At 43.8% G+C, this 13,272-nt stretch overlaps 1 protein-coding gene and 1 long non-coding RNA gene across 6 annotated transcripts in view; one reads left to right on the top strand and one right to left on the bottom strand.

The window, feature by feature from the left end:
* HLCS (holocarboxylase synthetase) overlaps window positions 1-2,892 on the bottom strand; it is a 118,075-nt gene extending 115,183 nt beyond the window's left edge. For 2 of the 5 annotated variants that reach the window (XM_064406565.1, XM_064406571.1), the window contains exon 1: window positions 2,672-2,892. In XM_064406565.1, coding sequence (XP_064262635.1) covers window positions 2,672-2,863 — 192 coding nt within the window. In that variant the 5' untranslated portion in view covers window positions 2,864-2,892. Of the gene's footprint in view, window positions 1-1,830; window positions 1,927-2,572; window positions 2,637-2,671 lie in introns of those variants that run through there. The other 3 variants (XM_064406578.1, XM_064406587.1, XM_064406594.1) reach the window with 3 other exon arrangements.
* Window positions 2,893-2,927: 35 nt separating this feature from the next.
* On the top strand, window positions 2,928-13,176 carry LOC135292428 (uncharacterized). Its single transcript, XR_010354776.1, has 3 exons — window positions 2,928-3,098; window positions 12,456-12,511; window positions 13,041-13,176. It is a non-coding gene; the product is annotated as an uncharacterized LOC135292428 (long non-coding RNA).
* The last annotated feature ends 96 nt before the right edge of the window (window positions 13,177-13,272 follow it).

Below are 13,272 nucleotides of genomic sequence, written 5' to 3'. Positions count from 1 at the left end.
TGGTGGAAAGTCTGAACATAGAGAAGTTACAACAGTACAGTAAGCAAGGACATGAAGCAATAGTTTGAGTTTTAGGTTTGGTTAAGATAGATTTTAATACTGTAGAAAAAGATGTTTAGTAAGGAGGTTTTAAGTTTAATAATTGTGTGTTGTTTATAGAAACTATATAAGTAAGTATTGTTTGAAAGAGGTGTGGTTTTAGTGATGAACTAGAATAATTATCTGTAAGTTTTGGTAATATGTTATTGGTGTAAAAGTTTTTTAAATGTTCTATAACAAAGAAACTTTTGGCTGTTGTTAGTAAGATGTGAGTTGTTATCTTTTAATTGCCTTAATTATGTAATGAGATTGATGTAATAAAGCTCAAAGAACTTATCTTGGTAGCCTTGTCTGTCAACTTCCTAAAAATCCTCTTATCTATTTCCCACTTTTTCCTTCTGCCACACCACGAGCACACCCCCTCAGTAATTGCACGTGGAAGCAGGAGAGGATTCCCCTGTGGCCCTGAATTCTGGCACTAAACGTGTTCATCCCTGCACACCTCAAATGAAACCAGGAACATCGAGGGGCAGCTCGCTGACCCAGCCACCCTTGGGAGCACAGAAGCTGCACAAACAAACACTGATTTCTCCCACAGGAAAGTGAACTGAGCTCAGGAAGTTTAGAGTGCCTTAAACATCCCATTTGGCTAAAGATCAAACAAAAAAAATCCTTTACAGGTTATGATTTATGACTTGCTAGTGTCTTAAGCAAGCTGCTGATGGCAGTCCAAGCTACTGAGAGAGCAAAGGAGCTTTGCTGGCTGCCCAGAAGCCAAAAAAAAAAAATCTGAATTAACCTTTTATCTCTTCAGAGATGATGTAAAGAGCTCCCCAGTGATGCAGAGCCAGAGCTCTCACACTGAGGTGCAGCACAACAGGACCTGCCCAGGGATTCTCAAACGCTGTCACCACGTATTTTAAAGAGACAAAAACATATTGAATAACAGCCCTGAGCCCATGCCAGACTTCATGCCAAGCTGCAATTCCCCAGAGGGCTTCCCAGCTCCCAATAAACCGAGCAGATTATAAAATCAGTCTGCATGAACAGCACTGCAGACAGAAAAAAATGTGCTGGCAGTGCAAGGACAGAGGAAAAGCTGTTTCAGAAATGAGCAGGAGTGGAACAAAGAGCAGAAATCAGCTGAAATCCTCTTCACAGAACAATAATCCAGGGCAACTGAGGCAGAGCTCCTCCAAACAGAGCTTTGTTTTGGTTTTGAGGGCTTTATTGGAATGTGAATTAGGTATTTCACTTGGCTGTGAAAGATTCTGAGATCACCACCATCGCTCCTGAGCGTGAAATAATCTGTTCATTAAACAGCAAAAAAACCCCTAGTTTTAAATAGAACCAACTCCATCAGCATTTCTAATCTTGTTTTCCCTCACTGCAAAAGTTCTCTTCACCCAGTGAATTCATGAAAAGCTCCTCTGCTTCCTGAAGAGCACTTAGCTCCTGACACGCTCCATAAATCCCTGAACCGAAATAATTCCCAACCACTCACACATCAACATCAGCAAAAAGCACAGATCAAGAAGAGCCTCCCCCAGACCAATTCTGGCACTTAGTGCCAAATTCAGAGAAATCCACCATTCATTTAAATAACTCAGACTAGCTGGGGGCAGTGCCAGTTCCAATCCTGAAAGTCAAGCAAGCTCGCTTTCAGTTTTGCTTCCAGCAGTGCCAGGTGCAACTGGCTCAGGCACAAGGTTTTTCCATTCTCAGGGGCTGCCACAGCCTCCCCCAGCCCTGTTCATTTGTGATTTTCACTTTTCACCTCATTTTCCTCACTTAGGACAACATTTTGCACGGGGAGAAGCAGCCAGCTCTCTCCACAGTTCACATTCCAGGGCAGATCCAGCAGCGTTTTAAAGCCCTGACACGAATCTTGAAGGCACAAACACAGCTCATATTTTTAGACTAAATCCTTATATGTTCTCCAAGTATGTTGCTAGAATGGAAAGAGGCTTTTCCCAGGGACAGGACAAGGGGGAATGTCCTTAAACTGAAAGTGAGCAGGTTTGGATGGGATATTAGGAAGCAAATCTTCCCTGGGAGGGAGGGGTGGCCCTGGCACTGGGTGCCCAGACAAGCTGGAAGTGCCCAAGGTCAGGTTGGACGGGGCATGGAGCCCACAGCAGGGGGCTGGAACAGGGTGGTCTTTAAGGTCCCTTCCAACCCAGACCATTCTGTGCATTTATTAAATTCTTTCAAGCTCTGCCAAGCCAAGCTTTCCTAGAAACACGGCTGCCCCTACAAAGCTACACTTGATACATATAAATACATAGATAGATAGATAGATAGATAGATAGATAGACAGACATACAAATAGACATAGAGCATCCCTCAGCCCATCTCCTACTCCAGCAAGCTCCGGCAAGCAGCGAGGAGAGGAAACCACCCCTGAACTAACACTTCCCACCACAGCGACCACCTCGCTGTCCCCTCCTCCTCCTCCTCCCCCTGCCTGCGACAGCGCGTGGGAATCCCCAAATCCCCAAACCCCTGCCCGCCACCAATGCCCACAACCAACCCACAGCCCCATCCATCCCCGTGGCTCCGCGGGGCCGCGATGCTCATCCCCGTTACCACGGCAACCGCCGCATTTCCCCGCGCGCCGCCGCCGCTCTACCTGCGCCTCGCCGGTGCAGAACACCTTGCCGCCGACGCGGAGGCAGACGCGCTCCTCGGGGTGCGGCTGGCGGGCGCAGAAGGTGAAGGAGCAGCGGGAGCGGTGCAGCCTCCGCACGGTGCTGCGGACGAGCGCGGCCGAGCGCGGCCCCCAGCGCGCCCACAGGTACAGGTAGCACAGCGTGATCAGCATGGCGGGCGCGCGGCCACGCCCGCCGTCCCCGCCCCCGGCGCTCGCCGCGGCCAATGGCAGCGCCGTGCGTCAGGGAGGGCGGGCGGCGGTCGCAGCGCTGATTGGCTGGCGGGGGCTGGCGCGCGCGGCGCCCCGCCCCTTTTGCGTCTCCGCCCTCCTCTCCTCGGCGCTCGGCCGTGAGGCCGCTGCCTTCCCCTCGCGCTGAGGGGAACGCGGGGTTCCGCGGTGAAAGGAGGTGTGGAAGGGAATAAAGAGCGCTCAAAACCGTCAAAAGCGGCTCGGGGCGTTTTGTTCTGCAGCGGGTAGATTGTAGGCGTGTTCTGGAGGAGGAAGAGGAGGAGGAGCAGGCGAGAACTTCTCGTCGCCGGCGCCGCGACTCGGCTTCTGTGGGAATGGCAGAAGGGTTTTGGTGAAAAGGGACTTCAAGCTCGTCCAGCTCCGCCCCCTGCCATGGCAGGGACACCTTCCACTGTGCCAGGCTGCTCCAGCCCCAATGTCCAACCTGGCCTTGGGCACTGCCAGGGATCCAGGGGCAGCCACAGCTGCTCTGGGAATTCTACTCCAGGGCCTCCCCACCCTCACAGGGAGGAAATTGTTCCTAATGTCTGATCTAAACTTGCAGTTTTTCAGTTTGAAGCCATTCCCTGTGTGCTGTCCCTGCCTGCCCTGGAAATTGTCTCTCTCCAGCTTTCCTGGGGCTCCTGCAGGCCCTGCAAGGCCACCCTGAGCTCAGCCCAAAGCTTCTCCTGTGCAGGTGAACAATGCCAGCTGTGCCAGCCTTTGCTGCCAGCAGAGCTGCTCCATCCCTCTGCTCATCCTGGAGCCTCCTCTGGGCTCTCTGCAGCAGCTCCAGCTCCTCCTGTGCTGGGACAGGCCTGGGGCAGCTCTCAGGTGGGCTCTCACCTGAGGGGCACAGGAGCAGAATTCCCCCCTCACCTGCTGCTCCCACAGGTTGTGATGGAGCTCAGGATAAATCTTCTGCTTCTCCAAAGCTCAAAGTGTCCTGATGGACAACAGGAAAGGATCTCATCTTCCTCAGAAATGGCTTGACGCTGCTACCTGACCTTACTCCCAGATTTATGGTACCCTAAAGGCACAGTATTCCCTTTTGTATCCCATTCAGGACCAGGAGAAGGCACCTGTCTCCAGTTCCCATTGCTGTAGCCACCAAAGCCACAAATGGATTTATTTATTTCCAGCCAGAAATGCATTTAAATCCAATTTATTGGATTCACCAGATGAGAAAGGGCTGAACACTGACATCAGAGTGAGGAGCAGCCTGTCAGGGAATCAAAGTGTAGGATTTGCACCTGCCCTGTGAGCTGCAAACACAAATTGCTCCTCCAGAATACACAACAGACAGCAAATTATCCTTTACTCCTCCAATATATCTATGCACAAAAGTTATCAAACACTTTCTGTATTTTATAGGGAAAGGAATCACAAAAACAGCTTGGGGGAAGGAGGGTGTGGATCATTCTGATCTTAGCAGATATTTGGTGTGTGAGTGAAAATAAAAGATTATAAAAATAGGCAAAATGCAAGGCTACAAGAAATAAGCCAACACCTACCTTGACAGATACATGACATTTGTTTCCTGAACAAGTTGGGCAGGAAACCACAACCTTTTTTTTGTTATTCTGAACTCAAGGTCTTGTCCTGCACTTGGAAATTCAGTGCAATGGGTATTCTAAAATAACAATTTTTCCCTAGGTGTATCTCTAGCTGGCTCTGTAGATAAACAAGGAACAAATTGGCTCTGCTCTCACATTTCAAGCGAAAGGAGGAGAGGAAATGGTTTTAAGTCGTGCCAGGGGATGTTCAGGAAATGTTTTTTCCCTGGCAGAGTGGTCAGGCCTTGGGCTGAGCTGCCCAGGGAGGTTTGGAGTCACTGGAATTGCCCCAGAGGAGTCTGGATGTGGCCCTTGGGGACAGGGTTTGGGGTGATCCTGGAGGGCTCTTCCAGCCCTGAGCATCCTGTGACTCTGGCCTTGAACACCTCCAGGGATGGCACATAATATTTCCACAACTCGTGGCACAAACAGATTACAGTTTCAGCTGTGAGGCCAAATATTTTAAATTTTATTTAAAAAGGTAAAAATATTTTAATATTTTTCACCTCAAGCTTCAGGAACAGCAACCTCGTGCTGCTGCCGTATCCTGCCCTGCACGAGAGGAACAAATCTCCAGTGCCCCTCACAGTGCTCCTTTGTGGGGCTTCATCTTGTGCAGGAAGTCCAAACACTCGCCTGGGCACCTCAAAAGAAAGAAAAGAATCTCCAAAGGGAGCTCTCAGCTCTGGAATTCACTTTCCCTGGGTCAGCTCAGGTGCCTGCTCTGCACTTTGTGAAACCTTTCCACAGCAGGAAGGGGCCGTGCTTCAAATCCTGCTCTGCCATCGACTGCCCTCAGCTCCACAATGAGCATTTCTTGATTTCTGAGCTTCCCCTGCCCTGGAAAAGGTCATGAGGAAATGAGAAAACTGAATCAAAGCCTCACCATGCAAGGGAATCTAAAGCAGAGCAGGCAAAACCAGTCCCTGTTTCAAGACAAGCTCCTGCCATGTTGGTGCGGAATTAATTTAGAGCTGGGAGGCTGCTGGAGGTTTTCTAGTTTCTGTTATGGTGTAACTTCAACTTCATCATGACAAGCTTTGACCAAAAAGTTCAGAATTTTAGACAAGCTTTAACTAAAAAGTTCAGAATTTTAAACAAGCTTTGACTAAAAAATTCAGAATTGTATGACAAGCTTTGACTAAAATGTTGAAAATTCATTACAAGCTTTCACCAAAATGTTCAGAATTTTAAACAAGCTTTGACCAAAAAGTTCAGAATTTTATCACAAGCTTTGACTAACAAGTTCAGAATTTTGTGACAAGCTTTGACTTAAAAGTTCAGAATTTTAAACAAGCTTTGACTAAAACATTCAGAATTTTAAACAAGCTTTGACCAAAAAGTTCAGAATTTTATCACAAGCTTTGACTAACAAGTTCAGAATTTTGTGACAAGCTTTGACCAAAAAGTTCAGAATTTTAAACAAGCTTTGACCAAAAAGTTCAGAATTTTATCACAAGCTTTGACTAAAAAGTTCAGAGTTTTAGACAAGCTTTGACCAAAAAGTTCAGAATTTTATCACAAGCTTTGACTAACAAGTTCAGAATTTTATCACAAGCTTTGACTAACAAGTTCAGAATTTTGTGACAAGCTTTTACTAAAAAGTTCAGAATTTTAGATTGGGAAAACATTCTGTTGTGTTATTACTTTTATTATTCAACCAAGGCATTGCATGCATCAGGAATCTACTGAAACAGGTTTTCTAAAATAAAATAAAGTAACCATGTCAGTCAGCTCCTCTTTGCAGAGGGTGGAAGGAAACCTTGATAAAAACAGGGAGTAATCTCAGCCCTCAAACCTCCCAGCTCCGCTGTGTAACCTTGGAGTAGCTGAGCTGCTCTTTTGCACTTTACAGGAATATTTTGAGGCTTTGCTGTGCTTTGTGACCAGCTGGTTCCTACTTCTGCTCCTTAAAAGCTTTTCCAAGGATTTCTCTGGGAGGAGCTTTGCCTGCTATCAGTGTCTGTGGTTTTTTGTTTAATATCAGATATTGTTCAAAACTATAAATGCATCCAGGTTCCCCAAATATACCAATTTATGTTGGTTATAATTTATTAATTGCCCTTTATTCTTGCAAATGCACAATTGCCTTCATGAGAAAACTGCATAAAACTCATTTCTCATAAAGATCAAATGCTCTTTTAATTAACACCAAATGATTAGCACTGGGCTCATCTTTCTGTAGAAGTTGAATCTGTCAAAGTTATTCCCAGGTAATGTCAGAGATCTGAATAGTTACTCTGACTTCTTGGAAAACTTTTCTGATTCTGTGTTCTTCACCAAATATCAAAATTAAGCACCTTACATTAAAATTACTGCAAAATGAATCCTGATTTTGCAGTAAAATGTAAATGATTTCCACAGAAATGCAAATTAATGTTGTGTGGTTTGCTTGATTAGTACTATAATGTAATATTCACATTTTTTTTCTACAAGTATTATATTTGCTCAACATTGCAGCTTCATCACCAAAGTTATATTTTCAATAATTCTGTAATAAATTTGGTCTTACAGAGCTTTATCAAGAGATTTAATTGAGAATAACTTTGCATTTTCCGAGTGTTACATCCCAGCAGTTTAGGCTCTAGTCCTGCACTAATATCCGTGCTGGTGGAGGAATAAATCAATTATCCTCACTTCCAGATCTGATTGCAAGATCACAGAGATCAATTCTCCAACACAAAGTTCCCTTTCAACTCTCAAGTTAAATCAGGACTAAACAAAACTGAGCTGCTGAAATTAAATATGTGGAGGTCAGCCTGTAATTTAGCAAGATATTTAATTACACTGCAGGTCACTTAAGTTTGCCATTTTTCCTCAGGACCTGTGCTATTATTTAACAAATATTTTGGATTTTTAATATTATTCACTGTGTTCTTTGTTCTATTAGTTGTACTGATTTTGATGCAGAAATGTTCAAAGGGATGGAGACTGTGCAGGTATTTTTTATTTGTAATAGGGCACTATTGATTTCTTTACAACCTCACAGATATCACAAGGTATTTAAACGTGGCAGGGAGTAGATTTAGACTGGAGGGGCCCAATTCACACTAAATAATCTGTGGTCAATAAATAAAATTATTTTTCCATCTCTGGGAAGAATGTTTAATGTGAACTTGGACTTTTTTTTAGGGCAGGATGTGGATGAGTTCTTCCAGGACACGCAAAAATGCATTTACAGAGTGTATCTAATAAAGAGCAAATCCTGATTCTGCAATAATCCTGAGAATTCTGTAAATTCACATCCAGCAAAACAGCACCAGAAAGATAAACAGGATAAACATGTTCTATCCCATGGGATTTGCTAAAAACAAAACCCCATGTCCCTGGAACCTCCAAGGTGCAAGCCTGTCCTACCTTTGAACTCGTCTTGGTTTGGAAAGCCAGGTGTCTGCTAAGGAAGGCAGGAGCTCCCCTGAAATGGAGAATATAAACCCCCTCTCCCCAAATTACTATAAATTTGAAATTCAGGGGCTCTCAGGCAAAAATATGGGAGCAGGAATAACAGTTCTGTATTAGGGAAGAAAATAAAAAAGATAAAATAAACAATGCAGCAAACCAAAACAACACTGACAGCCAGAACACGACCTGGCACCCTGTGGGTTGGGGTGGTGGCACAATCCCGTTGGAATTGTGGCTCAGCCCTCCTGGAATATCAGCTGTGGTTCTGCTGGAGCAGGGATCCTGGAGAAAGATGTAGTCTGCATTTCCATTGAAATTTCATTTTCACGTGCATTGATTGCGAGGCTGAATATGAAATGTAATGCACAGCTCCAAAATAACCCAAAAAAAACCACACTGAACAAATAACCCAAACAAAACACACTGAACAAATAACCCAAACAAAACACACTGAAATTAGGCAAGGAATAATTTCCAATGTTGCTTATTGGCTCCCTGGGATATATTTATTCTGCTAGAAATGCTGAATGCCCAGCTGTCCTCACCCATTTCCAGTAGAACCCACAGGTTCTGCCCAATATGTGTGATATTTTCTGGGCTTCTGCCATTCTCTTCTTAGCAGATTTTTTTTTTCCCCCTGCAATCTTTTTCCAGCCAGAAAAAAAGTCATCCTTGATTAAAACCCACAATTTAATTTAATACCACATTAAAACTTGCATTATGTGGCACCTTCCCCACAATGTTTCTCATGCTCAGTTTCTCAGCACTTGCCTTGCTACCAGCACCTCTAAATACCTCAAGGATTAAATATTTGCCCCCACTAGGTTTAATTTTTTTTTAATTTATTTTTAATGTGCCTTAACTCCAACCCAAACTGCCATGAGACAAAGCAAATGCAGAATTTCAGATTTTGGACCTTTCCTGCACCTCTGGTGGTTGTGAGATGAATATTTGTGTGATATTTTCTGGGCTTCTGCCATGCTCTTCTTATCAGATTTCCCCCCTGCAATCTTTTTCCAGCCAGAAAAAAAGCCTTGATTAAAACCCACAATTTAATTTAATTTAATACCACATTAAAACTTGCATTATGTGGCACCTTCCCCACAATGATTTTCATGCTCAGAGAGTTTCTCAGCACTTGCCTTGCTACCAGCACCTCTAAATACCTCAAGGATTAAATATTTGCCCCCATTAGGTTCAATTTTTTTTTTTTTTAATGTGCCTTAAGTCCAACCCAAACTGCCATGAGACAAAGCAAATGCAGAATTTCAGATTTTGGACCTTTCCTGCACCTCTGGTGGTTGTGAGATGAATATTTGTGATATTTTCTGGGCTTCTGCCATTCTCTTCTTAGCAGATTTTCCCCCTGCAATCTTTTTCCAGCCAGAAAAAAAGTCATCCTTGATTAAAACCCACAATTTAATTTAATTTAATACCACATTAAAACTTGCATTATGTGGCACCTTCCCCACAATGATTTTCATGCTCAGAGAGTTTCTCAGCACTTGCCTTGCTACCAGCACCTCTAAATACCTCAAGGATTAAATATTTGCCCCCACTAGGTTTAATTTTTTTTATTTTTAATGTGCCTTAACTCCAACCCAAACTACCATGAGACAAAGCAAATGCAGGATTTCAGATTTTGGAGCTTTCCTGCACCTCTGGTGGTTGTGAGATGAGGTCAGAGAGTTTTCAGGAGCCCTGGGAGTTTGTGCCAGCTCCTCCTCTCAGTCAGGTACTGGCAAACAAAGGAGTGGCACACATTTTAAATCTGGAAAAATTAAGATTCCAAATGAATAAACCTATTAGAATGAAGGATTTTTTTGAAGATCTCCACTTGCAAACTCACAAGAGGATCATTAATTAAATTTACACCATGAGACAAAATCCTGTCACACAGGGAATGACAAGAATGACTTGAAATTGAAACCTCAGAGTGACAAAGGAAAATTCAGCTATTAGATTAATCTCCAGTTCTCCATTTCCAAACACATGGCACCAAAACACAGATAATTTAAGGTATTTCACAAAATATCCTAAAATAATTTTATTTATTTAAAACTTTAGTTAATTTTGTTTCATTAATTTTAAATTTATTTAATTTATATTTTATTTGCTTTATGTAATTAATTTTTTTTAATTTTTAGTTTGGTTTCATTTAGTTTATTTTTTAAAATCTATTTATTTTTATTTACTAATAACCCAGCTTCCTCACTATTTAGTGTGCAGCAAAAGCAAACAGAAGAGCAGCCAGGATACTTTCATTTCTCTGTGATGACCCATCACACACCAAAAACGCACTGAGGTCCCTTCCCAGCTCGTTAATAATTAAGAGAAGCCCCAGAGTGAACTGCTGCAGCATCTCTGGCATTGAGCTGCAGACAACTTTCAGTTTCCACTTCTGATTTTTTACCTCATCTGCAATCCCCCCTGCAGAGTCAGAGTGCCCTCAGCACCATCCATCACTTACAGGACAAAGGTGACTCCCCAAAAGGAGTTTAGGCTGAGTTTAGCACTTCAAAGGCAAGGCTGGAAGCAGATGGAATTCTTGGCTCAGGTTTCTGTGCCACAAAATCCTTCCCTTGGGAATTCAGCAGCTGCAGCACTTCCAGGCAGTGCTGCTTTCATTTTCCATTCCCTAAAATGATGGCAGCAAAAAGCAACTTTTTATTCCCTGGTACAGGGATGCCTCCACAAAACCTCTACAATCTCAGATTCTTCTTGTATGAAAAATCCTAAAAATAGTGGCAGCAAAAAGCAGGTTGTTATTCCCTGTACAGAGATGGCTCCACAAAACCTCCACAATTTCAGATTCCTCTTGCATGAAAAATGATAATTAAAAGTTGATTTTCATACAGCAGCCTTGAATTCTGCTTCCTTGAATATCCTTACTTGAAAATCCTTCCTCTGAAGGATACAAATATCCAAGGGAAGCATATCCTTGCATGCCACAGAAATGTGTTTTTTCTAAATATGACAGAGGATTAATTATGAGAGAAAAAGGATTAATTAAGAGAGAAAACTACCGCAGCATTTTTTCCCCCTGAATTACATTTGTGCAGGGAGAATGACAGCAGAGCAGAACTGAGCAAGGGCAATATTCCCAACAGCAGCTTTCTGAGCTGCAGAGACAAAATCCAGCCAATTCACCGAAATATTTCCTATTTAAGGCTATTTATTCTGCACTGCCGTCATCTCTCAGCTGCTTTTCACCAATAGCACAGCACCCCAACAAAACTGACTTTGGCAACGCCTCTGGAAGGGAACTGGCAGAAGAAAACTGAATCCTTCCAAAACTTTCTCCTCAGAAAAGGAGAAATTTCCTGAATGGAGAAATACAAAACCCTCCATTCATCCCAGCTGGGTGAAAGCTGACTGGAAATTCAACAGGACTCGGCAAGCAGGACTCTTGAAATTAAACATTTTAGCAACTCAGGCCCACAAGAAAGGTGAACAAAATATATCTACAAAAGATCAGACAAATATTTTGTTTATAAGGCAGAAACATTTTATGATTTCCACCCACAAATGAAACTGAAGTTCAGAGGAACTTGTTGCGTTTTTAATGTTTATAGACCCCTAGCACAGATGTGTCCCAGGATGAACATTTAATATTAATATTAGAGCTTTTTTTAATATCAAGGGGTCTTGGGTTGTCCTTGCTCCTGTTCCCCCCCTGTCCAACCACGGGGGGTTTGAGATGATCAGTGGAGCTGACAGAATTCCTTATGGAATAGGGAATTATGACATAATTTTGGGATGGTCTGGACAATGCTTCAGAGAACAGCAAAAGTTTATCTGCTTAATTCAAGAGAAATCATGGAATGGTTTGGGTTGGGAGGGACCTTAAAGCTCATCCAGTGCAGGGACACCTTCCACTGTGCCAGGCTGCTCCAGCCCCAGTGTCCAGCCTGGCCTTGGGCACTGCCAGGGATCCAGGGGCAGCCACAGCTGCTCTGGCAATTCCATCCCAGCCCTGCCCTCCCTGCCAGAGAGGAAATGGTTCCTAATATCTGATCTAAACCTGTAATTTTTCAACTGTGAGCCATTCCCTGTGTGCTGTCCCTGGAAATTGTCTCTCTCCAGTTTTCCTGGGGCTCCTGCAGGCCCTGCAAGGCCACCCTGAGCTCAGCCCAAAGCTTCTCCTGTGCAGGTGAACAATGCCAGCTGTGCCAGCCTTTCCTGCCAGCAGAGCTGCTGCAGCCTTTGGGGCATCTTTATAATCCATGTTGTTATCATTCTTCCCTTTCCTGCCAAGATGGAAAGAAGAAATTTGGCAGCCCCAGCTCCGTTCTCCCCTTTGGCACAGCCCCATTCCATAGAAACCCAGGCATCTCCCTTATTCCATGGTGATCCCTTCCCTTCCCTTCCCTTCCCTTCCCTTCCCTTCCCTTCCCTTCCCTTCCCTTCCCTTCCCTTCCCTTCCCTTCCCTTCCCTTCCCTTCCCTTCCCTTCCCTTCCCTTCCCTTCAGAATGTGTAAAACATCATCCATCCCCAACAGGATAAAGGCTGCAGGAGATCCCAAAAAGGTGCATTTAAATGCAAAACTGAATTTCCATCCCTCACTTTATTCCAGCAGGGACAAAGCAGTGGATTGCACTCTACCAGCTGGGCCACTAGCAAGGCAGAAAGGTGAAAATGAGGGCAAATTTTGGGTTTTTTTCCTTTTTTTTACTTAGTTTCCCCTTAGTCTCTGAGAAGAATGGACACCTGATATCCAGGGATGTTTTGTAAAGAAAGGCACCACCATTCAATCACGTGGGGGACATTTTTCCCTCAACACGTAAGGCAAAATTTATATAAATCTACAATAAAAACCTCCTCTTCTCTTTGCAGAGCTGTGTATCTTTTCATCACAGTCACAGGCAAGACCAATTCCCCAAAATTTTAGCCCCAAATTCCATATTTTAGCCCCAAAACCCCTCTATTGCCTGGTTTGATTTTGCTCCCAGAGGCAATTTCTGAAGTGTGGCCAAGCTGAAGGAAACTCAGCACGGTGTCTCCTACAGAAAAGCCAAGATTGAGTTTCACCCCTGCAATTTCTCCTTGAACAAAGAGCCCCCCCTGGCCTCCCCATAACTGTGGGGTCTGCAGAGAAATGAAATCCATCCCTGATCCAATCTTTGCCCAAGGTTTACATCCTTTCATTGGTGTTTTCCAGGAGTTTTCCTTGATCCTGAAGGGATTTGGGCGTCCTTGACAAGGCACTGAATTAATCCTTCCATCAAATGATCCCAAAGGTGGCCTTCACTCATTGGCAGCTCGGAATTCCAGGTGAAATTCTCTCTCAGGAAGCAAAAAGGGTGGAAAATACAAAAAAAAAAAAAGATCGCAGTCAATACTTCAATGTCTGGAATGGATTAGAGGAGTGACAAAAGGGTAAACACATCTCT

This window comes from Passer domesticus, chromosome 2 (genome assembly GCF_036417665.1).
Source record: "Passer domesticus isolate bPasDom1 chromosome 2, bPasDom1.hap1, whole genome shotgun sequence".
In the NCBI taxonomy this organism is placed as follows: Eukaryota; Metazoa; Chordata; class Aves; order Passeriformes; family Passeridae; genus Passer; species Passer domesticus.
Note: the sequence above shows the minus strand (reverse complement) of the source record. Positions and strands in the feature narration are given on the sequence as shown.